At 47.7% G+C, this 24,550-nt stretch overlaps 10 protein-coding genes across 15 annotated transcripts; 7 read left to right on the plus strand and 3 right to left on the minus strand.

The window, feature by feature from the left end:
• Positions 1-2,120: 2,120 nt before the first annotated feature.
• Positions 2,121-3,637, minus strand: LOC9632048 (receptor homology region, transmembrane domain- and RING domain-containing protein 2). Of its 4 annotated transcripts, none has more exons than XR_002992657.1 (5): positions 3,496-3,637; positions 3,211-3,441; positions 2,734-3,168; positions 2,216-2,679; positions 2,121-2,166 (listed from the first exon to the last, which is right to left on the minus strand). XR_002992657.1 is itself a non-coding variant. In XM_024677353.1 (5 exons), the coding sequence occupies exons 1-5, from the start codon at positions 3,608-3,610 to the stop codon at positions 2,419-2,421; spliced, it is 1,011 nt and encodes a 336-aa protein (XP_024533121.1). In that variant the 5' UTR covers positions 3,611-3,637; the 3' UTR covers positions 2,121-2,418. The 4 variants fall into 4 exon arrangements, 3 of the variants coding, with proteins under 3 accessions (XP_024533121.1, XP_002961047.2, XP_024533107.1); XM_024677353.1 differs by having other exon boundaries at positions 2,121-2,641; positions 2,673-2,679; XM_002961001.2 differs by having other exon boundaries at positions 2,121-2,679; positions 2,734-3,138.
• A 1,311-nt stretch (positions 3,638-4,948) lies between these two features.
• Positions 4,949-5,997, plus strand: LOC9632049 (protein dpy-30 homolog). The gene is made up of 5 exons (XM_002960358.2): positions 4,949-5,097; positions 5,385-5,461; positions 5,534-5,587; positions 5,641-5,696; positions 5,750-5,997. Exons 1-5 carry the CDS (start codon positions 5,070-5,072, stop codon positions 5,910-5,912), a joined length of 378 nt encoding a protein of 125 aa, XP_002960404.2. The 5' UTR covers positions 4,949-5,069; the 3' UTR covers positions 5,913-5,997.
• On the plus strand, positions 5,907-7,564 carry LOC9632050 (palmitoyl-protein thioesterase 1). The gene is made up of 11 exons (XM_002960359.2): positions 5,907-6,088; positions 6,143-6,227; positions 6,288-6,360; positions 6,416-6,469; positions 6,528-6,575; positions 6,639-6,701; positions 6,757-6,822; positions 6,883-6,921; positions 6,981-7,103; positions 7,162-7,254; positions 7,310-7,564. Exons 1-11 carry the CDS (start codon positions 5,998-6,000, stop codon positions 7,490-7,492), a joined length of 918 nt encoding a protein of 305 aa, XP_002960405.2. The 5' UTR covers positions 5,907-5,997; the 3' UTR covers positions 7,493-7,564.
• Positions 7,565-10,602, plus strand: LOC9656217 (AP-3 complex subunit delta). Its single transcript, XM_024674059.1, has 2 exons — positions 7,565-10,360; positions 10,426-10,602. Exon 1 carries the CDS (start codon positions 7,587-7,589, stop codon positions 10,227-10,229), a length of 2,643 nt encoding a protein of 880 aa, XP_024529827.1. The 5' UTR covers positions 7,565-7,586; the 3' UTR covers positions 10,230-10,360; positions 10,426-10,602.
• Positions 10,603-10,624: 22 nt separating this feature from the next.
• Positions 10,625-12,050, minus strand: LOC9656218 (AP2/ERF and B3 domain-containing transcription factor RAV1). Its single transcript, XM_024674943.1, has 2 exons — positions 11,513-12,050; positions 10,625-11,404 (listed from the first exon to the last, which is right to left on the minus strand). Exons 1-2 carry the CDS (start codon positions 12,048-12,050, stop codon positions 10,689-10,691), a joined length of 1,254 nt encoding a protein of 417 aa, XP_024530711.1. The 3' UTR covers positions 10,625-10,688.
• Positions 12,051-13,329: 1,279 nt separating this feature from the next.
• On the plus strand, positions 13,330-15,634 carry LOC9656219 (enhancer of polycomb-like protein 1). 3 transcript variants are annotated; one of them, XM_024674088.1, is made up of 12 exons: positions 13,330-13,647; positions 13,746-13,875; positions 13,925-14,024; positions 14,096-14,219; positions 14,266-14,334; positions 14,404-14,442; positions 14,515-14,595; positions 14,666-14,713; positions 14,772-14,822; positions 14,877-14,945; positions 15,034-15,282; positions 15,351-15,634. In XM_024674088.1, the coding sequence occupies exons 1-12, from the start codon at positions 13,495-13,497 to the stop codon at positions 15,576-15,578; spliced, it is 1,341 nt and encodes a 446-aa protein (XP_024529856.1). In that variant the 5' UTR covers positions 13,330-13,494; the 3' UTR covers positions 15,579-15,634. The 3 variants fall into 3 exon arrangements, with proteins under 3 accessions (XP_024529856.1, XP_024529850.1, XP_024529855.1); XM_024674082.1 differs by having other exon boundaries at positions 14,772-14,945; XM_024674087.1 differs by having other exon boundaries at positions 14,281-14,334; positions 14,772-14,945.
• LOC112346075 lies at positions 14,496-17,726 on the minus strand. The gene is made up of 11 exons (XM_024674116.1): positions 16,918-17,726; positions 16,751-16,824; positions 16,642-16,696; positions 16,334-16,408; positions 16,197-16,270; positions 16,091-16,139; positions 15,953-16,037; positions 15,846-15,902; positions 15,468-15,796; positions 15,254-15,404; positions 14,496-15,192 (listed from the first exon to the last, which is right to left on the minus strand). The coding sequence occupies exons 1-9, from the start codon at positions 17,434-17,436 to the stop codon at positions 15,738-15,740; spliced, it is 1,047 nt and encodes a 348-aa protein (XP_024529884.1). The 5' UTR covers positions 17,437-17,726; the 3' UTR covers positions 14,496-15,192; positions 15,254-15,404; positions 15,468-15,737.
• Positions 17,727-17,751: 25 nt separating this feature from the next.
• On the plus strand, positions 17,752-20,061 carry LOC9632051 (3-phosphoinositide-dependent protein kinase 1). The gene is made up of 11 exons (XM_002960362.2): positions 17,752-17,991; positions 18,056-18,236; positions 18,289-18,341; positions 18,402-18,503; positions 18,627-18,732; positions 18,797-18,875; positions 18,933-19,098; positions 19,159-19,299; positions 19,398-19,591; positions 19,661-19,874; positions 19,931-20,061. The coding sequence occupies exons 1-11, from the start codon at positions 17,845-17,847 to the stop codon at positions 20,015-20,017; spliced, it is 1,470 nt and encodes a 489-aa protein (XP_002960408.1). The 5' UTR covers positions 17,752-17,844; the 3' UTR covers positions 20,018-20,061.
• A 77-nt stretch (positions 20,062-20,138) lies between these two features.
• On the plus strand, positions 20,139-20,683 carry LOC112346082. Its single transcript, XM_024674153.1, has 4 exons — positions 20,139-20,272; positions 20,327-20,417; positions 20,494-20,611; positions 20,669-20,683. Exons 1-3 carry the CDS (start codon positions 20,151-20,153, stop codon positions 20,608-20,610), a joined length of 330 nt encoding a protein of 109 aa, XP_024529921.1. The 5' UTR covers positions 20,139-20,150; the 3' UTR covers position 20,611; positions 20,669-20,683.
• A 208-nt stretch (positions 20,684-20,891) lies between these two features.
• Positions 20,892-24,091, plus strand: LOC9656220 (coiled-coil domain-containing protein 146). The gene is made up of 17 exons (XM_024674049.1): positions 20,892-20,928; positions 20,997-21,157; positions 21,207-21,269; positions 21,328-21,444; positions 21,500-21,574; positions 21,629-21,814; positions 21,863-22,009; positions 22,054-22,170; positions 22,224-22,385; positions 22,438-22,635; positions 22,691-22,876; positions 22,932-23,096; positions 23,153-23,344; positions 23,400-23,552; positions 23,616-23,699; positions 23,753-23,853; positions 23,913-24,091. Exons 2-17 carry the CDS (start codon positions 21,074-21,076, stop codon positions 24,067-24,069), a joined length of 2,187 nt encoding a protein of 728 aa, XP_024529817.1. The 5' UTR covers positions 20,892-20,928; positions 20,997-21,073; the 3' UTR covers positions 24,070-24,091.
• Positions 24,092-24,550: the final 459 nt, after the last annotated feature.

The following is a 24,550-nucleotide window of genomic DNA, read 5'->3' on the forward strand; positions in this document are numbered from 1 at the left end:
AATTATATATATGTAAATATATAATTTATAATATTTTAAAATTATCTAATGTTTTCATTTGTAAATCACTTTATTACTTTAGAGGTTACAGTTCGTAAATTCTATGAAATGGCCATTTTTACTGCCAATGGATTTTTATGATGATTAACATATATTTTTAAAAAACATTATTAAAAAATATTTGTATATTTTTTTAATTTAAAAATCAGAAATTTATTTGCCAATTAGATCTTGATGAAATTTATTTTTTTGCCTAGGTCTTTATGTTTATATAACAATTATCCTGGTAAAAGTTTATTTAATAGTTAATTTTTTAATATTTTTTATTTTGAAATTTGGAATCAAACTAATTTAGTACTTGGTTGTAAAACCTAAAAAAGGGATCATCAACATAGTAATCACACTCTTTTTATATTCAAGATTCTTATAAAATGAAACATTCTTTAATAATTTATTATAATATTAATTTAAGATTTTACTTAGTATAGAACTATGTTAATATGTATTAACTTGATGTATTATTTTATATGATTATATAAAACTTTAAATGTACATAGTTATAAAAGAATTATTTAGAAACTAATATATATTTAGATTCAAAATATTTTAATATATTAAAATTTAATTTTTTTTTTTTAATATGATTTTCAACTTTTCAAATTTTCAAATATAAAACTTGTAAGGTATTTATATAAGCTATTAATTGGTTTTTAAATTAATGTTACAATATATAATTTATGATTTGTGAGTGCATGGAATATGGAAAGGGAATACAGAAATATGCATATCAATTAACCCAAAAACCTAGCTTATATACAAGAGCGAGTGGTTCGGATTGAAACCAATCCGACGGCTATCAAAATCCACTACGCTAATATTAGTATACGGCATCGTAGCCGTACACTTGGCCCTCACAGATTGAAATTTATAATATAATATATTTTAATTCCTGTTTTAGTTTTGGGGAATGCGTATAATGTTTCACCAGATCCATTAATTTGGCAAGCCAAAGAAGTAATCCCTAACTTAAAATTCATCATATATATCAAAGAGAAGATGATATCTAAAACATTTTTGTCAATGTTATTTTTTTTGTTCTCATGTTTAGTGATTTTGTCCTTGAGGAATTTGTGCTCACAATCACCTCCAAATTTTTTTTCACCCCTCCTTGTTCTCCACATCTTCATAAAAGTTAAAATATAAATATTTATACTTTTGTTGATATAATAACATAAAAATGGCTTATATAACTAAAAAATCAGAACAAAACACAATGTCATTTAAATTTATTTTAAATGATAGTATTTAAATAAGTGTTTAACCCATATTTTAAAGATATTTCATCCATTTTTGTTGTGTTTTTCCAAAGCCTCTTTTTTTTCCTTTTTTTTTGAACTCCTCACTTAAAATTACATGTCAAAATTTAAAAAATTGCTTTATAAAACCCTTTACTTTTATAACCCCTTCCTTAAAAAGTATGATTATATCTATTGTTAGAATTATAACTGCACGCACAAAGATTTCCTTTATTTACAAGATCTTGTGAAAGCATTTTCTTCTAAAGGATTGAATAAGTTTTGAAGCACATTTTTTGGTAGTTGTTATTCATGCACTTAGAATGCCAGACATTTAGCTTGTAATTTTACCCTTTTAATGTTATTATAAAAAAAAACAATCTCAATGAGAGAACTGCAATGGCATATCTCATGCTTCTAATTGCATGGAGAGGAAATAACAACCATGAAAAATGGTCCAAAGCATGTTCTCAGTCTTTTAGAAGAGAATGCCTTTTAATGTGTATTTACTGGAAAATCTCAATATTTTTCAAGTGGAATAATTATCAATATTATCAATTCTATTTGATAATCATGCTATTTATACCAGACGCTAAAAAAGTCAGGCATGGAACTCTCCTAGACTTTACATTGGAGTCCGGCTTGGAAAATTTCTACTAGCGGCCACAACTCTAGACATTAACTCTTAGGACGACTATTTTAAAGAGGTCGGATGGGCCTTTATAAAAGCCGTAATGTAGTTCTTGATCTTGTTTGGCCATCCCTCAAATGTTCTCAATTGTAAATGGACATTGCCACAGCCCCTAACGCGAAAGCATAACAATATACAGGGCAAATCTTATTCTCATTAAAAGGTTAGATGCAGCCAAAGCTGTAAGACCAACATGAGAGGAAGGAAGACAAAGAGAATTGAGGCTTACCGGCTGATCATTTTGCGGTATGGTGGAGGAGACACAGTCGCGACTCTTTTGCGACCCCTTCAGCACTAGACATACTCGAGCCATACGAAAAAGAAAAACATCTTTCTTCCCTTCACTTTGCAGCCTTTAAGCCTGCAGGCCTCGAGGCCAAGAGGAAGCCATGATTTTTGCTGGAACTGTTCTGCTCGATGGAGCGGTATTCGTCAGCGACGCGCTCCGGAATAGAAGAGTGTCTGATGGAGGAGCTGGAGCTGGAACCGGAATGGGAGATCCCGAGTGATGAAGGAGCGGCGACGCGGAAGTTTGCGCCGGCACCGCCACCGCCGCAGGAGCTCTCGCTGTGAGAAGTGGAGTGCTCTCCGAGGCTGTGGGAGCTTCCGACTTTGCGTGCGCATCCCTCTTGCAAACGGGACAAAAGGGCTTCCTCGTCACGAGCCATTGATCGACACAAGCTGCGTGGAAAGCTGCGAAGAACAAACGCAACAGTAAGAAACAAAGCCAAGCTTTCGCTCGCTCACCGTGTCGGCACGGAAGAACCCGGAGCTTCTGCCCGTCCTCGTACTCCTCCATGCAGATCACGCAAGTGTCTGCCTGATCGTCGCCATCGCCAGCGCGCCTATACACGAACGTCGGCAGCGATCTCACCTCCGAGGAAGTCAGTCCCGGAGGCTCTCGCGGCAGCAGCAACCTCGAGCCAAGCCGACGCAAGCGGTGCCTCCGCACGAAGAAGAACGTTGCCAGCACTGCCGTGACCGCGAGAAGCGAGATGAAAGCCACCGCCATGACGGACCAGGCCGGGTAGTCCAGCGTCGGGAAAATGAAGCACCTCGTCTGTGGATTTCCAGCGTACCTCCACAGAACCTTTCCCGCTGCGTGGGAGACAAACACCGCCGGGATCTTAATCCCATACGAATCACCCGACACTGCAAAGAAAAAGTATGAAAGGATCACATCTGATGTTATCTTCGCGAGAAGCTCCACTAGGAAGAACTTACTAATCACAAGGTCGCGGCCATCTTCATCGTTGTAGACGATCACTGCCGAGAATCCAGCGTCCTGGGCGTTGCGCACCTTCGTCTCAAACCGGCAAGCTCCACGCTTCACGAGGACGAACGAAGAGAATGGGCTCTGGTCTAGAGCCGGCCCGGTCTTGAGCGGATCGCAAGCGTCCAGTGGATTGCCGCGGTAGAGGAGGCCCAAAATCCCGGCTTGCGGGACGCGAGGAGCTGGGAGAGAATTTCCACAAATTCATGGATGCTTTTGGAGCGGGAAGAACTTACCGAATCCCGCCTCCATGTCCGAGAAGGGCATGGACTGATTCGTGGGAGTCGTGATGACGACCGTGGCATTTGCGCGGAGGAGCACGATCGCGAGGAAGAACAACGAGAGAAACATACTAGAACCCTAACTTAGGTTTCTCCAACGTGTCAAATTTTTTTAAATGGGATCGTTTTGTTTATAGATCGTTGTGGCTCCAGGAAACACTCTTGGCTTTCTCGTCTTGTTTTGCGCGGAATTCCATGGCGCGCTTCTCTTCGTCCGCGGTTATGAGCTTGTCCAGTTGCTTCATCTGCTTGACTCGCTGCGCGAAACGAGCGAAAGATTTGATTTGATTGCAAAGGCTAGAGGGAAAGATGGTTTTTTACGTCGCGGATCTCCATCTGGATCTGGCTCCGGTACTCCTCGTCTTTGCCGTACTTTTGCATGTCTCGCAAGAACTCCTCTCGCTCCTCAATCTCCTTGGAAACTGGCAATCCAAGGCAAACATGACGAAAGAACAACGAGAAGAACTCCATGATTCTTACTTAGATCCAAGAGTTGCTCCTTCTCCTCCCTGGAGCCCTTGCGAATCCGCGGCACGGGAGTGATCTTGGGTGCCACCAGAACTTCCCCCTGCGCTCTCGAATCTACAAAAGTTCTTCACGCTGGAAATCTAGATCCATACCTCTTCCAGGAGACCGTGCCACTCGAAGATGGTTTGAAGCCTTTGCTTCTCTTTCTCGTCCAGCACGGGCTCTAAAACCATGGAAACGTGAGGAACGATGAAGAAGAAGAGGGAATACTTACTCGTTGGAGGTGGCGGGAGTGATATGTTCTCAAACTCCTCCCTCGCCTTCTCGATTATAAGCGATGCCTTTCGCTTGCCGCCATAGCCATGCACTGGAAATGGCGGCACGTCCTCCAGGCTCGGCCTCCTCCGGAACCGGGGCACTCTCACCTTGGGCTGCAGCAAAGCTCAGAGATTTCTCTGATAGGATCAAATTCGCAAGAGGCAACAAGAAAAACTTCCATTTTTCCGGTGTGTGAGATCAATGCTTGGAGGATTTACAAAGAGCAACCTTGCGATTCACGGGCGCCGGCTCTTCCGCCCTCTCTGCGAGCGAAGGAAATGGAGGATCACTCGTTAGAAAAGAAGAAGAAGATCACGACCTTCCTGCGAGGTGTTGGCGAGGCGGCGAAGAATCGCGAGCCTGTTTTGCAGCGAGAATTGCTCGCCCTTTTGCCTGGCGGCGGCGAATCCATTGTAGAGGCGAAAGAGGGCGCGCCCAGCCGCTGTGCCACGCCCCGGGGCATCCCACACTCTTTCGGGAGAATACGCCATCCAAGCCCTAGATTCGCTTGTCCACGTGGCAGTGTGTTGGTGACGTGTCAGGGAGTATCCGTCTGACGTGTAGGGCTGAAAGGGCACGAGGCACAATGCAGGGGGCATTAGCGGGCGGCGAGGAGGGAAAGAAGAGGTGGAGGTGGTGGTGGCGCGATCGAGGGCAGTGGAGCTCCTTGTGGCTGATCCGGCTGGGAATCTACTACTCCGCGCACGCATTCACTGTTCTTCGTGATTTGATCTGCCGCTGCCATGGATGCCGTCCCCGCGCAACCTGCAGGCAAGAAATCTTTCTCTGTGCTGATTGATTGATTGATATTTCGAGCGATTCTTTGTCGATCGGCGTAGCGAGAAGGTTCTTTGTCCAAATTTCGATCTGGTTTCTTGTTTTTGGTTGCATTGTTGATATTTCGAGCGGTTCCTTGTTCTTTGTCCAGATTTCGATCTATGGTTTCTTGCATTGTTGATAATTCGAGCTTCGTTGTGATCTATGGTTTCTTGTTTTTGCTTGTCTCTATTGAAGTTTTCAATGGTTTCATTCGTTTTTCTCATCGATCGATCAACCAGGTGCATCTGCTGCCGCTGCTGATGGACTCACGCAGCTGAGTAATTTGATGGCCTCGGAGTCCGGATCTCCGCCTCCTGTAAGTCTTTCTTTTTTCTTTTGTTTTCTGGTCTCGGAGAAAACTTTCTACAACTCTTTCGTGTTCATGCAGCCGAGTGACCAAGAGATGGCCGAAGCCAAGGCTATGCCCGTGCGACAGTACTTGGTATGACGAGATTCTTCTCAAAAATGATTTCGTCCAACTTTGTGGATTCGCAGGAAACGAGAGTAGTGCCTCTCTTATTGCAAGGAATGCAACGCTTGGTGATTGAGAGGTATAGCTTCTAGTTTCTATGGCCCTTCTTATTCATGCATGGAAAGTGTGTAGGCCTGTGGATCCAGTGGAGTTTCTAGCGAAGTACTTGACAGACAACAATCCACGAAAGAAAGTTGAAGAGAAACCAAAGGAAGGAGAAGGAGCGCCTGCCGACGCTGCTGCCGCTCCCGGTGCTGCTGCTCCCGCGGCGCCTCCCGCTGCTCCAGCAAAGTAGACGATTCTCGAAAGTTCAACGATCATATCTTCAACAAAAATGGCTTTTTTTATTTATAAAATAAGCCCTAGAGCTACGAGCGGAAATGATGAAGTTCTTGCTCCTGGTGGCCTCTTGGGCGATGCTCCAACTCTCTCCCGCGGCGTCATCAGTCTTGCCATTCGTCGTCTTGCATGGTCAGTTCCGTTGCTGCGATCTGCGAAGTTAATCGAGTTTGCTTGAATCCTCAGGAATTTCCGATGAGTGCAAGCATCACGGTATCACCAAGTTCACTACTGATCTCGGCACTATGAGTGGAGCTCCTGGCTACTGCATGTCAGTCCTCAAGTTCATAGTTTCTCTAGTACTTTTGCTGATGCCCAATGGTTTTTCTAGTGAAATTGGTAACGGGGCCAGCGATTCGTGGTTTCTGCGCCTTGACAAGCAAGTTGAGCTCGCGTGTAAGGAGGTACTTAACTTGTGTCTGGCGACTTTGAGCCGTTTTTCAAAGTTCTCTTCTGTAGATCAAACTTATTCCAGAGCTTGCTGGAGGCTACAACATCGTTGGTCTTTCCCAGGTAGAGCCTGAACGACGAAACCACATCTCTATAATTACCTTGTTCATGTTTTCCACAGGGAAACTTGATAGGAAGAGGATTGATTGAATGGTGTGATGGACCTCCTGTAAGTTCGTTGTGGTATTCTAGAATTCTAGACGTAATCTAACTGACTCGTATGCTACTTCAGGTTAACAATATGGTCTCTCTGGGTGGTCCTCACGCTGGCATCGCGTCTTTGCCTCTTTGCGCAGTGCGTAAGCTTCCATTTCGTTCGGGTTGCCTCTTGACGAGTTGATAATTTTCAGGCCTATTCCTTCTGCGCATTGGCCGATATCATCCTTCATATGGGTGTCTACAGCGATTTTGTTCAGGTAGCTCCCAGCTTTACGTTTCTGAGAAATATTTTTTCCACTTACAGAACCATCTTGCAGAACCATCTAGCACCCACTGGATATATAAAAATGCCCAAGGTTTGCAAGTGACTACCTTCATCGCGTCCTTTAACTATGAGCTTACGAAAAATTTCCAGGATTTGTCGTCCTATTATCGGAGCTGTGTATTCCTTCCAAAGCTGAATAACGAGCTTCCCCAGAATCGCAACGCAACATTCAAGCACCGTCTTAGTGACTTGAATCAGCTCGTCCTTGTCAAGGTTTTTGTTCCTATCTTATCCACCGTATGCCTGACGCTCGCTAGATTTTAACTTCCAGTTTGACAAGGACACAGTCCTGGTGCCGCAAGAAACCGCTTGGTTTGGATTCTTTCCTCCCAACGATCTAACGAAAGTGTTACCGATGGAAGAGGTACTCCACTCGAATTCCAGAAACTTTGGATTCATTCTTTTCTCTGTTCTATCAGACTGCTCTATACAAGGAAGATTGGATTGGTCTAAAGTCACTCCATGAACAAGGAAGGATCCAATTCGTGACGTTCTCTGGAGATCATCTCTCCATCTCGGATCAAGAAATGTTGGATCACGTCGCGCCTTACTTGAAACCGGAGAAAACAAGACAAAGAGAAGAACACGCAAGTATAATGTGACGATGTAAAGAGGAGAGGACTATTGTATCGAAGTTATTCAAAAGCCCTTCCATGGGATAATTCTTTCTTGGAGCTAGCTCCCTTTAGGGCAGCGATGGCGGCAGTGATGGATTACCTCTTCCAGCGCAGCCTGGACGATCTGGTCAAGGGGTTGCGCAGCCAGGCGGCCGCGAGCGGCGAATCCAGGTACGTGGCCAAGGCGCTGGAAGAGATCCGCAAGGAGATCAAGGCGACGGATCCACACATCAAGGCGGCGGCGGTCCACAAGCTCGCCTACTTGAACGCTCTCCACGGCGTGGACATGGCCTGGGCGGCATTCCAGGTCGTGGAGGTGATGAGCATGCCCAAATTCTCCCACAAGAAGATCGGCTACCTGGCTGCGTCGCAGAGCTTCACCGATTCCACCGACGTGCTGCTGCTCATCACGAATCTCCTCAAGAAGGATCTGTCCAGCAAGAACGAATTCGAGGCCGGCATGGCGCTCGAGTGCCTGTCGCGGATCGCGACGCCGGATCTGGTCAGGGATCTCACGCAGGACGTGCTGACGATGCTGGGCAGTAGCAAGCTCTACATCCGGAAGAAGGCGACGCTGGTGCTCTTCAAGGTTTTCTCCAAGCATCCAGAGTCTATAAGAGTGGCTTTCAAGAGACTGGTGGAGAAGCTCGACGATCGGGACTCACAGGTGGTGGCGGCTTGTGTGAGTGTTCTTCACGAGCTCGCTCGGCAGGACCCCCAGCCATATCTTCTCCTCGCTCCCGAGCTCTACAGGCTTCTGGTGGAATCGACCAACAACTGGCTGCTCATCAAGCTCGTCAAGCTCTTTGCACTTCTCATGCCGCTCGAGCCCCGGCTAGCGAAGAAGATTGCCGAGCCACTCTGCGAGCAAATGCGAAGGACCAGCGCGAAGTCTCTTGTGCTCGAGTGCATACGAACTATAACGGTGGGACTCTTGGATAACACCGAGGTGGTGGAGCTCGCCGCTGGAAAGCTGCAAGAGATTCTCGCGGCTTCTCACGGAGGAGATGGGGAGGACGACGATCCGAATCTCAAGTACTTGGGACTCCAGGCAGTGCTCGACTTGTTGCCGGTTTATCCTCAGCTCGTCACGCAGAGCAAGTCGGTGATTATCAGCTGCTTGAACGATGTGGATCCCAGCGTTCAAATGGCCTCGCTACGGCTCATCGTCAGCATGGTCTCGGACTCCAACCTTGCCGACACTGTACAGATTTTGATGAGATATGCGCTAAGTGCCGAGAAGATCTTTTGCAACGAGCTCTTGTCTTCGATCTTGTCAACGTGCAGCAGGTCCTTTTACGAGCTTGTCACGGATTTCTCCTGGTACGTTGGAGTTTTGGGAGAGCTGGTTAGAGTTCCAAATTTCGAGCAGGGAAAGGAAGTAGAAAGGCAGCTTGTAGATATCGGGCTTAGAGTAGAAAGCGTGAGGAAGGATCTTTCAAGGCTAGCTCGGGACTTTCTAATAGATTCGTCGACTTGGGAGAACAGTCACATTCATAGAGTTTTAGCTGCGGCCGCATGGATAGCAGGGGAGTACGTGGAGTTGGCGGGTGATTTGTTTGAGATTGTGGAGGCGCTGCTTCAGCCTCGCATGAAGAAGCTTCCACCTTCAGTCCAAGCTGTTTTTCTCCAGGCAGTGCTGAAGATTTTGGTTCACTTTGCGAGTGCTGCTGCCACTGCTGTCGACGCAGAGGTGGTGGATAAGTTTGAGTACGAAGAGATAAAGTCAAATGGGAATGTTGCGGATGAAGAACAAGCTCAAGAGCCTCTCGGAAGAATGGTAACGTTGATCAGAGAGAACGCTGGAAGTTTGCAGAGTCACGTGGACACGGAAGTCCAGGAGCGAGCCAGCAACCTGTTTGGGCTTATCAGCTTCATAGAAGACGAGGCTGGATCTGGAGAAATGCTTGCGGGGATCCGGGAAGCTTTTGCGAAGGATTTGGGACCCGTGTCCCAGTTTTCTCAGCAAAGGGTGGTGGTCCCTGATGGCCTCGAGCTGCTCGACGATCTTAGCGAGCTCAAGATTGTGCTTGGTGACGATCAGCTTCAAGATACAGAATTGCTACCGGAGTCGAGCTTGCTTTTCACACACAAAAAGGAAGAGGACACTGCATTCGTCGATGAGAGTGCCGGGCTTTTGGAGCAGCACAGGAAGAAGAACGAAAAGTACTACTTGCCAAAGGAAACGAGGCAGGAGGAAGGACTACTTGGCGCCGAGGCTCCACAGGCGCAACCGGCAGCCGCTGATGACAACTACAAGCTGGCGGAAGAATTACTGGTGTGGAACAAGCCCAAGCGTCCGAAAGCCCGCTCTGTCGTTGTCAAGGTGACGGACGAGGAGAACGACTTCGTCAGCGTTCCCATGACGTCCAAGGGTGCTCTCAAAAACTCGGTTCTCTCCACTGCCATACGGGACGTTTTACTCAACAACAAGTCCGGGAGCCACCGTGACGGCTCGCTCCCGGAATCCAGCAATGCCGCTCAAAAGCACCACCACCACCACCGTCGGAGGCACCGAAGGGAGAAACACCCTGCGGAAGGAGGAGATTTAACAGCAGTACCACAGGAAGGCCTCGACAGTGAGAAGCAGCAGGATCAAGGCGAGCAGCAACAACAGGATCAAGAGAAACAACGTTCCAAGAGACAACACCACAGGAAACGAGCAAAGAGTCCGTTAAAGTTCGCCCCTCGAGCAGCCGTGGTACCGGACTTCCTGCTGTAAAAAGGAGTTAAGATGCTCGTCTGCGTCTTCTTGGAGGCCCTGCGGCCCCGCGACGATACGAAACGACCGTCCTTCCTCCTTTGCTGGGAAAAAGAGCGAGAATCTGATGCAAGTGATCGGGATCAACGCAGGTATGCTCTTTTTTACTGCTTGTCTGAGAAATGAAGTACCAAATGTTGTCTTGCTTTTATTCCAGGTTCGCAGCATTGTCTTGGCTTCGTATTCCTGGACTTTTTACAAATCCAGGTATGGATGTATGATACAACTTCCGTTCCGTTTGTGCCTCACAAAAACCAGAGATTTACATACTTAGATTGGCCGTGTTTACGACACTATCATTCGGCAAAATGAAACAGTTGCTATCCTTTGCTTCTCGAAGATTTGGCTCAATCATAGAAGTCCAAAAAAGAGTTTTTATATATTCGTATGTATAAAACCGGGAAGGGGATCGAGCGCCGCTTAATACGGGCTGGAAAGATCCACTCCAAATAACCGAATCGCACCACAGGAGCTCTCCTTGATCTTGGGATGCGAGAACTCTGGAGTTGAGACATTAGAGGCACCGAAAACTTGAGAAGATCCCCAGAAACCTTGGACTTGAGACACCATCTGGTCGGACCGAGGCTGGAGATGGGCGGAAGTGACGGCGCTCACGCTCTGGAGCAGCGACGACGGCGACGATCCCGGCCAAGTTGGAAGAACTGAATGAAGTGGAGAAGGATCGAAATGGTGGTGATGAGCAGCGTTGGAGTTGAAGGCCGGGTGGAACACCGAGGCGGCCTTCCTCTTCCAGTGGATGAAGAGCTTGCAAGAGCTCCCGGCGGTGGTGGCGCGATCGAAGAAGACGGCGTCGCCCACTTGAAGCTGCTTGTCCTTGACGAAGCGGCTCCAGCCGCGGGTGAGGACGTAGCTCTGGCTGCTGCTCCAGTACGAGTAGCGGAAGCGCCAGTGCTTGCCTCGCTCGTCCTCGAAGGATAGCAGCAGCCCCTTCTCGTGCGGCGCCAGCGGGAAGCAGCGCTCGGCGTGGTGCTTGGGGATGACGAGCCGGTTGAGCTTGCCGACGTCGCTGGGCGTCACCACCTTGAAGAACAAGTGCTCGCGGTGATGCTGTGCTAGTAGACTACTGCTCTTGCTCTTGCTCTTAGCGCGCAGGCGATGATCACGATCGTCTTGTTGCAGCGTGGAGGCTGCCGAGGACGAGGAGGCGTCCAGCGGCGGCGACGGCGCGTTGTGATTGTTGGTGGTGGTGGTGGAGGAGGAGGAGGAGGAGGTGTCCAAGGCGGTGTTCTTGATGAGCTGCTGGTTGTAGGTGTGCTTGCGCAGCATGTCGATGATCTGCTCCTTGGAGTGGAGGCTGAGGAAGGCGGACTCGGGCTCGGACTCGTCAACCGGGGGGAAATTGGTGAGCGCGTCGTTGCCTCTGATCTTGGTTGCAGCAACGTCGTAGGCCTTGGCGGCCTCCACCTCGGTGTCGAACGTCCCCAGCCACACGCGCTGGTGCTTCTCGTAGATCTGCGCGCCGAACCGGCCGTTCGGCTGCGGCACTACTCCCTTGTATTGCGACGACGGCAGCTTGAGAATGACTTGATCTTGGCGAAGTTGCTGGTGGCAGTGCTGCTGTTGCTGCTGGTGATGCTGGTGGTGATCGAGGAATGGCGATGCTGGATGGAGATAAGCAGCAGCCGCCGCGAAAGGAGACGAGGGGAAGCTTGGATCATCGGGAGAGACAACGAGCCCGGTTCTCTGGAAGAAGAACTCCTCGGCGCTAGCCGGAGCGAGCTGCAGCCACGATGAAGGAGAGGGAGAGTAGCGATCGTTCATTGTTTTGCTCGCTTCTTCTTCTTCTTCTTCTTTCTCTCGCTCTCGCTTCTTCCTGCAAGCTCTCTCCAATCAAAGCTTTGCTTATATGCGATGTGAAAAAGGCAAGGGAATCTAAGAGCAGTACATTCTCGCGTTTCTGGACAGGCAAGGAAAAAACCCAAGAACAAAGAACCCAAATAAAAAGCTCCTGAAAACATGACCACGCTTCATGTCCAACAACACTTTCCACTGTGTTTTTTTGCGGGCGTTTGAATGTGGTACATCATGCGTCATCAAATTCATGCATGGATATTTACTGAGATTATTTTCCCTTCTTTCCGCATTTAACAAGCATGTCTTATTCAAGATCTGTGACGTCAGCCCTAAAACATCCTAGCTACCTGAGGCGTAGAGCGTACGTGGTAGCGCTACCCCCAGCCGGTGCACTGGATTACCCCTCCTTGGGCCAATTCAGCATGGCTCACACGGTAAATCGCCGTACTTCCCGGTGGTGAAAATCCGGCATGATGCTGGCGCCAGCCCTCCAACTCAAGATCAATACGTACGGGGTACGTGAGTCGTATGTAGCCTCGACCGTATGGCATGCGGCGGGGGCGCATCCATGATCATGCACAGGGATTGGACGCCGTGGCATATCCGAGTGGAATCACCAGGATGGACGGATGGCCGGGATCTTACCAGCCTTGGCTCACGAGCCGACGCGATGTGACCCGCGTGTCACCGTACTGTGTGCCAATCATTCTTAATCATCATGGGCCCCAATGGTAAAATGCTGCTGCCCTTTACCCCCTAGTACTTAAAGTTACTTTTTCGTAGCTAGGCAGGTTTCCTTCTTTCCGGCCCCAAGATTTACCTATATATACCGCGAGAGATTCTAAAAATCACCTTTTACCGCTCCTCGGTAGAAAGTAAAAAGCCCGGTCACTTTCACACACTTAGGAAGAACCAAAAAATCTTTGCTTTTCTTACATCGGCTATGGCAGTAGTAATGTCTGGAGATAGATGGATTCCTGTTGTTTTCGTGGCCCTAGAGAGAAAGAAGAGCTAGCATGCCATGGTAACCTCGCCATCATTTTCCAAATCCAACGAGACGATCTATTTCGTTGGGCAGCCAAAAATGCCATCAATTGCCCCTTTCACACCCTAGCTATCTATACCGTATACTATGCGAATCTAGCGGAATATGCTTTGCGACGGATATGCCTCTGCCGGGAACGGAATATACGCCGCTAAACCCTAAACCACGGGGGCTCTGTTTCTAGGTCTGGGTTAGGGCTTATCCTCTTGAGGGGGGAGGAAATAGGGTTGGCGCCAGGGGCGAGCAGCAGGGGTCTAGGATGCGAATCGATCCCAGCGCGCGAGGTGAGTGATGGAGCGCGCGCGGCTACTGCTGTGAGGGATCCTGGAGATGGCGGATTAGCGGGCGAGAAGGAGATGAGCGGATATGAGTAGGTTGTCATTTAGGCCCCGCCCTGTAGACATACATAAGAAGCTCCCGATTGTCAAGTCCGTGAGAGACCTCGACAATGAGGATGGGATTGGAGTGTCGCGGATGGTCCAGCACGGGCATGTGGCGCTGGATTCGGAGAACGAGCTGGTGGGTGATCTTGGTTCCAGCTCAGTTTTTTTGATCGTCTTCTTTGCTTTGTGTTTGTTGCTTTGGTTGCGTTTTTTTTTTTTTTTTTGTTGCAATAGGTGCTGGCTACACCGGCTAGACGAGGAGGCGCAGAGATTCCCACGCCACAGTTTGTGTGCGTGGATACTTACGAGAAGGATTACTCGCAGACGTTCACGCAGCCACCGTCTTACTTGCGGAGCCGAGGAGGTGAGTGGATTTTCAACTTTCGCGACTTAAGTTTGTGTGGCTTTTCTAGCAAGGAATGAAGGAACTGAGTTTGTGGAGTATGACTTGGATGACGAGGACGAAGATTGGCTCGAGCAGTTTAGCGATCGCAAGACACTGTCCCACGAGAAGTAAGCGTTCTTTTCTTTTGTGTGTGTATTTTGTGCAGGAGATGAATGTGCTTACGTTTTCTGTCTTGCAGATTTGAAAGAATTCTCTACAAAATGGAATTGCAGGATCACAAGCTTCGCGAGCGTGTGGGAGGTTTGCCTTCGACGCTTGGAATCCCAATGCCGGTCATGCTACAGAAGGATGGAGCACTGGAGGTGGGAATAGCATTGCGTTTATTGTTGACGACTCGGGCGGTGACAGGTCGTGCGTGCTCAGAACATCCGATCGCCAACCATTGCAGGCGCCGTGTATGACTATTGGAAATCAAAGGTTGATGCCACAAAACTTTGTTTGCATTTTCTATCTGGGAAAAATTAAACTCATGCATTGCAATGGCAGCGAGAGCGCTGGGAGAAGCCCATACTTCGTCGGTTGCAAGTGAGTTTTCTACTTTTTTTCGTTTCTATTCGAGCCGGATCAAATTAACACGATTAAGAAAATAACTTGCAGCCACCCCCACCGGTGAACGACACAAATCCTTTTAATGTATTTAGACCGAGGGAGAAGATTCATCGTCCTCACACCCGGCGGGTAACTCACAAGTTTTCTCTCCTTCGCTTTTCCTTCAAAAAGAAAAACTTCTTCTGGTCTTTTTTCATAGATGCAAAGGCGTGAGAACGACGTCCAATCCTTTGACAAGCTCCGCCAGGTGAGTACAAACTTCCGCGTGTTCGTCTCTTTGACATGGTGTGAAAACTCTCGCGTAGGTTCGTCGCAATCTGGAGCAAGCTAGAGCATTGATGCTGGCTGTCCAAAAGGTAAGTGGCGTTGGAATCTTCTTCCACCTTGATTTGACACTGCCGTCTGCACAGCGTGAAGAGAAGAAGCGCGAGCTGGCCGACTGTGAAGGTCACATCCAGAGGCTCCAAATCAAGTATAAGGTAGCTGTGACTTTTGTTTTCGTCGCCCCTGTTATGGAAAGTGAGCTCTCTGTGTCTCTTTTTTGCCCACTCGTAACTTCACAAACAGCACGAATCCAAAGCCGACGAGGACACGTCGTTCCTCAACAGCGCGTCCCTGTTCCCACCAACAGTGCCCCGGAAACTCTTGTTTCCAAAGCGTAGTGACGACTTGCAAGCAGGCACGGACCAGATGAACGGGGACGCCTACGAGTATGCCAACCCCATGCTGGAAAACTCCTTAGTGGACAGGATGGACCCCTTGAGAAAGAAGCGCAAGAAACGCTTACCTCTGTCGAGAGGACGACCAGCTAGAAAGGTACTGTGGCTGGCTCTCTTTTGCTTTCGCTTTCGTTGGAACTTGACGTGGCTCTGGTGTTTGCGTAGTTCCCGATTCGATCCATCGATACTATGGAACCGGTGATGCTGTTCACGAAGCCACTGGAAGCGAGAGAGTTAGCAGACGCTGGTATACTGCCACCACAATTCGAGGAGGAAAGTTACCAGTTCCGTGGTAGGATGGGAAGGGGCGGGCGGATTGTTTTTGACCGCTGGAACCCGCTAACAAGAACGAGTGTTGGCAACAACTTGCCGTTTTGCTCACTGGCGAATTAGGAAGTTGTAACTTGTAGTACCTGTGATCTAATAAAATAATTTTGTTGTATGGAAAACTGTTAGCTGGAAGACGAAGAGATATGGTGCGCGCGAGGGAAGCAAGAAAGGAAAAAGTATATAGGTGTAGATTAAAATCGCGAAAGAAGAAAAGAACTGGATTCAACCAAAGAATGAAAACCAGTGCCTTTTCTTCCTGACGGTGTAAGAGACAGGGGCTTCTGCGACACAGTGGTTGAGAGCACATACCAGTGTTTCACAAAACTATACCTCCTTCCGGATACACGGAGTTGTAGTGCACTTCAGCCCAAAAGCTTAAGAATATGACTGCAAGAACACGAGCGTTACCGATGAGCGCCTAGAAGGAAACTTGCTACCTCTGTCTGATTTCGGTTCCTTTGGTATGATGTCAATGATGCAAGTATCTATGAACGAAGTAATCAAGCAGATCTTCATCCCATACTGTAGAGGAAAATGTCACAAGTTGAAAAGACAGACACTTTGAAATTACTTACAACATCAGCAGCAGCTTGCAATGTTACGTGATCACCCCACTCCCCATTCCTGGATTTAGAATTTTTTTGGAACAGATGTCAGTTGTGAAACCGAAAAGCTACTTACTTCGCCATCTTCTTGAGGTAGTCGCTGAATTTCATTGGAACGTAACCTTCGTATGGTTCTGGATCCTGCTTCAGCTGAATTCTCACAAATAATAACACCGCATAAAGCGAAAGAAGCAAAAAGAATACAAACTGTACCTGTTTAATGACTTCTTTCCGGACAAACATGTGATGATCTGGTGTTCTATAAAACTGATCCGAGAGCGCCCGAAACTACTACGTCAACCAGAGCACAACTTTAATAGAGAGGTAAACGATATGAAGGAAATCAAGCAAATGTTTTGTTTTTGTTGGGTCTTTTTCGCTTATTTTTTTTGGAAAGTACCTTCGAAGATCTTGACATGGGAAAGTTCTCTCAGTTTCTCCGGGCCAGGGCTCTCAAATGGAAGGCTTTCAATGCAAGCACGCAAACAGAGTTTCAGGAATTGCAGAAATGCGAGATTCACCTGACAGTTACCATCGCCAGGAATCTTGTGCTCTGTCAATCCATAGACCTGAAGCCTGTATAGAGACAAGCCAACGAATGAATCAAAGTGAAAAGAAAAGGAAACCAACCTCTCAAGAAGCCTTTGATGATCGAGTGTGGCAGCGTCCGGGCTCGGTATCTCTCCATTTATCTTCGGGATATGCTACAGAAGTGCACCAAAAAGAAGTCAGCTATGGAGAAGAAAGAAGTCAGCCATGGAGAAGAAAGAAGAAAAAAATCCATACAGCCTACTTACAGGTATGGATTCCATGTGTGTGAGCCGCCGGCCAACTTCTCCTCCATCGAGTTGTGCCAACTCCTCGGAAAGAATAACCGCAATCGCCTCATCGTTCTCGTTGGTGCTGTTGTTGCGCTGATCGTAAGAGAAAGTTGGGGAGCTGCTGCTGCTGGAAGAGTGGTGATTGCCCATGCTCATCTCCTCGGCGGCGCAATCCTCGCAGATCTCCTCCGATCCAGTCACCAAACCGTAATCGTTAAGATTGTGATGCTCCTTGTCGCGATTGTCAAAAAAATCTCCGATCGGGGGATCCTCCTCCCGTGGCTGCTGTTGCGGCTGCGTGGTATCCTCGGTGTAGAGATGCTGCTGGAGAGAGATTGCTAGGGCCTCGTCGTCCTCTGTGCCATCTGCCGGGCAGCAGCAAGGAAGAGAATCGGGCGACGATGATCGCGTATCGTTGCTACCAGTGAAAGGATGAACCTCCAGCAAGTGAAGACCCCATCTCACCAGCGTGTCATTCTCGTCGCTTGCGCTCATGCTCTTTGCCCCAAACCCTACACTAACGACCCCTGGGACAGGAAATTTCGCTCCAATCCACTGCCGCCGCCGAGATGGAAAGACTAATCCCGATCTTTTCCCAGCGATCGATCGATCGATCGCCGCGCCGCCGTTCCAATCGCTGCTAGAGAAGGAGAATACCTTATCGCCGATCCAAGATCTGGGCGCCCTGGGAGGAGAGAAGAATTCTTGGCCGCGATAGCGTCTAGACGCGGATTACTGTGAGAGAAAGAAAGCCTATGTGGCAAGGCCGCCAAACCAAGGCGTTTCAACGGACGCGACTGATTAGGGTTTATAAGTTAGAGGAAGAAGAAGCGAGTGGGAATATTTCGCGATGGCGGTCGCGCCGATGGGACTGCCGAGGAGGAGGTGATCCAGCGTGTGGAGATGGCGGCGGGCGAGGAAGAATGCGCGCCTTCCACGGCCTCCTCGTGCAAACCCGGGAGCAAGCTCACGTTTAGGGCTCCTCAGCAGCCATACACTTACCAGGATTTCGCCTATGGCAGGCTGCTGGGCATGGGATCCTACTCCAAGGTCAGGTTTTGTGGCGAATTCTAGCTGCATTTTTCCATTTTTCATTTTTCTCCCCTTGTTTCAGGTTGTGAGAGCTAAGAAAAAAGACTCTGGAGCTGAGTTTGCGCTCAAGATCATGGACAAGAAGCACATCACCAAGGAGAACAAGGTCGCGTATGTGAAGATGGAGCGGCTTATTCTGGATCATCTGGATCATCCTGGTGTGGTTCGTTTGTTTTTCACGTTTCAGGATACTCACAATCTCTGTAAGTAATTTCTTTCTTCGTTTGTTGCTTTCGCTGATACATGAAAATCTAGATATGGGACTGGAGTGCTGTCATGGGGGAGAGCTCTTCGACCAGATAAGAAGGGTGGGCCATTTACTCCTGCTCGTTGAAATGTTTTGGTGACATGTCTCTTTTCACGCGCAGAAAGGTCGTTTGTCTCTCGAAGAAGCTCGTTTCTATGCTGCGGAGATTGTTGATGTTTTGGAATATATTCACGGCCAAGGATTGATTCATCGGGATCTCAAGGTATTCCTTTCTTGGCTGTTGTTCTGTACAATTCTCTTGCTGCTGCCAGCAGAGGAGATGGTCGATTACGTTTTTTTTTCACCATATGATCCTGATGGTCGTTTTGATATCGACATTGGCCAGCCAGAAAATTTACTCCTGACTGCTGATGGGCATATAAAGGTGGCAGACTTTGGCAGTGCGAAGGTGACAACACCCCTCCAGAATGGTCTCAGCGACGCGCAAGCAGGTTAAATATCTGTCGTTCTCGTGTTCTTTCCTCGTGTCGTTTAGTGTGCACTTTCGTTTCACAGATGACAAAAGCTGTACGTTTGTTGGCACTGCGGAGTACGTTTCTCCAGAAGTTTTGAATGGCCATCCCGTTACTATTGGGTATGTGTGATGGGATTTCTTTTTGGTTCTTCCGTTTAATAAGCAGCCGGTTTGCAGGGCAGACTTATGGGCCTTGGGATGTATTATATACCAAATGCTAGAAGGGAGGCCTCCTTTCAAAGGCGGGAGCGAATACCTCACGTTTCAAAAGGTTTTGGCGAAAGACCTTGTCATACCGTCTCACTTCCCCTCCGCAGCCAAAGAACTTATCAATAAGTTGCTGGTAAGTCGATGATAATTTCTTTGTGGAGTGGAAAGGACACATTTTGGTTGTTCTTTCCAGAACCTTGAACCTGACAAAAGGCCCGGAGCTGGCCCAGCGGGCTATACAGCGTTGAAAAGCCATGCTTTCTTCAGCGGGATTGAGTGGCTTAAACTCAGGCAGTCGGCCGCACCCGGGCTTGCTCCATCGCCATCGTCTCAGGTGATCTACAGGCAGCATTGTGTCAGTTATTTGTTGGCTTATGTTCGAACTCGACTTTGTTGTTGATGACGCGAAAACATTGACGCACTTGTTTAAAGGGTGGGGGGAATGGAGCTGAGAGTGATGATTCAGAAAACTCGGACTGGGATCTAGCTCATCTGGGAGGCCGGGTCTCGAGGCTAGACGTTTCGGACGCCTCGAGTCCCATGTCCAGCAGTAATGAGCCATCGAGTCCCAGCGCCGTGCTTGCTTCTGCTGCAAGACTTCTCGACGAGAACGTTCACGAACCATGGTTAGTTCTCACACTTCTCTCCAAGTCGATTTTTTGGTTTCAATTGTAGCTGACCCGAGTTCCCTGTAGGCAGAAGTTTCTATTCGAAGGTGAAACCATCTTGGCCAGTTCGCGCGTCCGGAAGTTTCGAAAGCTCTCGGTCAAGAAGAGACAGCTGATCCTCACTGACAGGCCGAGGCTGTTCTACGTCCACCCGATCAAACTTGTTTTCAAGGGAGAGGTTCCATGGTCGCGGGATATTTATGTTAGAGTGGAGAACGATCTCAAGTTTTGTATATGCACGGTAAGTCTCGTTTTTTTTCTCCATCTCTAATGCGTTGCTGTGGTTTTCTCGAGCAGCCAAAGCGGACTTATAATCTGGAGGATACAAAGGGACAAGCGAGGGTCTGGAAAGAATCCATAGAAAAGCTTGTCAATGCGAAATAATGTTCATCGATGTTAATTATAGTTAGCGACGTTTATTTAGCTAATTATTATCTTGACACGTGGCGATTGATAAACCGTTGAGATCTTTAGGGCTTGAAAATACGAAAAAGAAGAAAATTCTCTGAGAGGGGGAATGGCGGAGGAGGAAGGGATCGAGTTGGTCGTGTTGCCGGATCTTAGCGCGCTCTTGAAGCTTGATGAATTGGTGCGCAAGGGGAACATCACCGGCGCCAAGGCGGCTTTCGCGAGGCAGAAGTGAGGAGATTTTTCCTCTTTTTTAGCGTTGGATCGATAGAATTTGCAATGCAGGTATGAGGAACTCCACAAGAGTCTCAAGGAAAGTATAGCAAACACTAGGAAATTGTTTGAAGAAAGGGAGGAGCTCACTCGCAAGTTTAATGTAAGGAAACTCTTTGGTTTTCTCTTTTGCCTTGCATTGTTTTTCTCTAGCGGTGACATCTTCCTCTCTTTTGTAGGTGGAGAAGATTGAACTGGAGAAAGTTTTGGTCGACGCCCAGGAAGATGAAGCTGCTCTCGACATGCTTCGTGAGGACTCGGAGCAAGCGGAATCAGAAGCACTGGCATGCAGGTAAAGTATGGTTCTTTGTCTATTTTTTTATCTTCCTAGCTAGACAACCAACTTTGCCGCAGGGAGAGGGACTTGGCATTGCAGGCCGAAGAAACGGATCTTAGAAGAGCGCAAGAAGAATTTCAGAAGAGGATCGAAGAGATAGAACATGAGCATGATATGGCTCTACAGCCAACGTTGCTTCAACTGAAGGTGATAGATACATTTGGTAATGTGCCTCCTTCGTTATCTCTGAGTTTTGTGATCCATACAGATGGATATCAGCGATTTGCATAGCCAGCACGATGATTCTATTGCAAAGATTGAGGAACTAAAGAAGGAGGTATAATCGTTCTTACAACTTAAAACCTCTCCTGTGTAAGTTTTCAGTTTGCTCAATTGTTTTTATAGGCTCCACCCATCACACGCGACCACATTTTTGGCAGAGCGCTGAAATTCAAGCGCGTCTTGAGGTCCTGGCGACCGACATGCAAGGTCTTACCGTTCATAGAAGAGGAGAGTTTCAAACTCTGACAACATACGATGGAGTTCCAGAGAAGCTTAAAAAGCAGGCAAGTTTTCTTCTTGCGATTTTTCTGGTTAAGTGGATTGTGGTAACAGGCAGATGTTCTCTCAAATGGAGTCAAAGGGCTCACCACTCAGGATCAAAATTACAGCGAGAAGGTGTTATCATGGTCGCAAAACTGACAAATACATGACAAATTACATGCGTCCTTCGCAGATCAAGGAACTCGAAACACATATTGAAAAGCTAAATCAAAACATGAGAGAAACTACTGAAGAACATGCAAGGCTTGCGGTTGAACTGGAAAAGGTTCGGCAACTGACTGAACAGAAGGTACGATTTTACGATCCTGTCGTCAACGCCTAATAACTACTGCTTTTTGCTATAGGAGCAATCAGTTGCGGAGATGAAGAAGGAGCTTGAGCTTCATAGTCTAGATGCCGATCAATATCTTGCGGATCGAGTAAGAATTCATAAATGACTTCCCGGAAAAAACGGTCCGTTTCTCGTGATGCAGGTGACTTTGGATATGCAATTGAAAGCCCTGCAAACCGATCACAAAGTGGAGCAGGAGAGGCTCGTCACTCGCACCACCGACAAGGATAAGATAACAAAGAAGGTCAAACACACAGAAAATGTGCTCAAGCAAATACAGGATACCCTTCCAGCCTTTGGAGCCATCAAGAGCAACATAAATATGCAGGTATAGCCTTCTATCCTTTTTTGCGACTAACGGCGCCCAAGTTCTTAGCTTATGCAAGTTGAAAACGAAAGAAAGAAAGTGCATACCGCAGTGTTAGAGATTAAGAAAGACACTGATGGTAGAATGCGTATGTACACCGAGTTGAAAGGAGTTGGCAAGGAAATGGTTGCGCAACTACGCGAGGGTCATCAAAAGGTAAGCCTTGATTTCTTTCGGCAGAGTTACGGCGCGTAATGCAGGCAACGGAGCTCGAAAGGGAGGTTTATAGATCCATCAGTCTTGACTACGAACGGCAACAGCAAGCGGGAGAGCTTGCGAGCATGCGAGAAAATATTTGTCGTACACTTTCTTTGAAGGTAATGCGAGCTAGTTTCCCCCGGTTTTCCTCACGTTGTTTGTGATTTTGCAGGTTCAGCAACTAAAAGAAGCCAGAGAAAGAATTCGGGTCTCAGACATTACTATCGGATTTCTACAAAAGAAGGAAAAAGATATCTGTGACACCTATGCCAAGTTCTTCAATGTGTATAATCTTCTTAGAAGCCAACGGAATAAGTCTGTCAAACTGATGCAGGTCTGTGTCATGTGGTAGAGATATCACTGCTGACTTGTGTCGATGTTTTTAGTTAAGCAATCTCACAATTCTCGAGCTTAAGGACAAGATGGGGATGCTGGAGGTCGAAGTAAACATGCTGCAGAACGAGGTTTTGTACAAAGATAAGGTCTTGACGAAGATGAGGAAAGAGTTTGCCATCATTGTTCAACACCGTTTTCTTCTTCGGTCAGAGATTACGCAGTGCCACATTGCACTGCAAAAGAAGAAGGTGATTACTTCCTTTCACAGCTTCTTTGTCGAACTAACTCAGGGTCATCGGCCAGGAAATGGCGGATGAGCACATGATAGAAATTGACAAGCTAAATGGTCTCCTTCGGAACGCCGAAAAGGACATGGAATCGTTTAGAAAACAGTATGAACATGCGGTTTTAAGCCGAAACCACACTGGTATATCTCTCATAGATCGCAACGATGAGCTTTGTATCCTTTATGAGAAGTCTCACGCCCAGGTTTGTTGTCGAGAATTATATCGTTTTCGTGGTTTAAGTGTTCGTCTCGATGCAGGATGAGCTTCTAAAACATTCAGAGATTGAACTTTTGAAACGAGAAAACGAAATTGCCTTACTCAAGCCGGAGCTCATCAACCTTGAAAGATATATTCTTCTCTGCTACAAGTCTCTTCCAAATGCCGTGGAAATACGCAAGGAGATCAAGAACGTCAAAATTCAAGTATGTCATGCTTTGTCTTCTCTTTCCTCGCATTCGCTTATGCGTCATTACTCCAGTTGAGATTAACCGTGCAAGAAGGCGAGAGGCTGTCTAAGCTGGTAGAAAATCCGGAGAACAAAGCTCACTGGAGGCTGCTAGAAGGCACCGACCCGACGGCAAACGAGCTCATGGCGAAGCTCACAGCATTGGAGTTCTTCCTCCACCGGAAAGGCGACCAATCCTTGGAGAAAAACCTTGTCTTGGAGGAGGTAATTCTCTATCCGTTGATATCGACTTTGATTTCTACGTGTGGCTGTTTCACAGGTGACGGCTCTGGCCGAGGACCTGAAAAAACAGGCAGCTGATGGCTATGCCGACGCCGTGGAAACTGTCTCAAAGATGAGCCGGTTCCAGCGACAGCTTCGACATGTCACCACGCAAATGATGGCCACCGTTTCGGAGCTATCGCTAACACAAGTCAGTAGATTCAAGTTTTCCATTTCTAGTTCATTGTCTCATCGAGTTATTTGTGTTTTGCAGGCGACAGCCATGAGTTTGAAGCAAGAGAAGGAGTGTCTGGAGGCCGTCCTTTTGGAAGCCTCGGCTCGTCTAGCTAATGGAGAGGTGAGAAACACTGTTCTTCCAGTTTTCTCCAACTGTTCTTTCCTTTTCTCCAGCCTCCAACCGCGGATTGCGAGAGAGAATGGCACCATATGCAGAGGCGCTCGTTCTCGGCGTGTGGATTCAGCCGGGACGACTCGGAATTTGGAGAACGAAGGCAAGCTCTTGATCTCTTGTCTGTCTTGAGTTCTTACGAGTTTAGTTCTTCTCTCGCAGATCCACTGCCGAGCCAAGGCCAAACGCTTACATTCCAGTGGATAACTATGGCCTCCCAAAACCATTCGGAGGAGCCCATCCACCATTCAAGCCCACCGAGCCTGGAGCTTCGTTCCGGCATATAAGAAAGCCAGAGCCAAGGCCAGTCGACCTCTAGAAAAATTTGAATGGAGAATATGCCTCAGAATATTCGTGCTTTTGCCACGTCCGCTGTACAAACCGTTTTCTCCGTGTTCTTCGGTGCTGGATTTTTTATACTAGCTAGTGTAGAAGGTAGCTCATGGCGTGCGAAGAGCTAGGGCGAGCCCTAATCGCCGATTGCGCCGTGTGGAGGGATCCTCAGTTCCAGCGGAGCAGCCATGTCCGGGCGCTGCGCTACGCGCTCAAGACGTGGGCGACTGAAATGCGGCGTAAGTTTGATTCTGATCGATTCGAGCTAGGATTGGAGATTGCACCTTGTATACAGGCGTGAAGCGCTACGACATTGATGTCTCGAGAGCGATTCAAGCGTGCGCTCGCCTAGAGCAGAGCTTGAATGAGTCGAATGACATCGATACATTCCAGTGTCATCGTGAGTTGGAGTTTTTCTTGCGTTTTTTTTCACAAGTTTCTTACTGTGCTTTGTGATTGTAGAGGAA

Source organism: Selaginella moellendorffii, unplaced genomic scaffold, assembly GCF_000143415.4.
Source record: "Selaginella moellendorffii unplaced genomic scaffold, v1.0 SELMOscaffold_0, whole genome shotgun sequence".
In the NCBI taxonomy this organism is placed as follows: domain Eukaryota; kingdom Viridiplantae; phylum Streptophyta; class Lycopodiopsida; order Selaginellales; family Selaginellaceae; genus Selaginella; species Selaginella moellendorffii.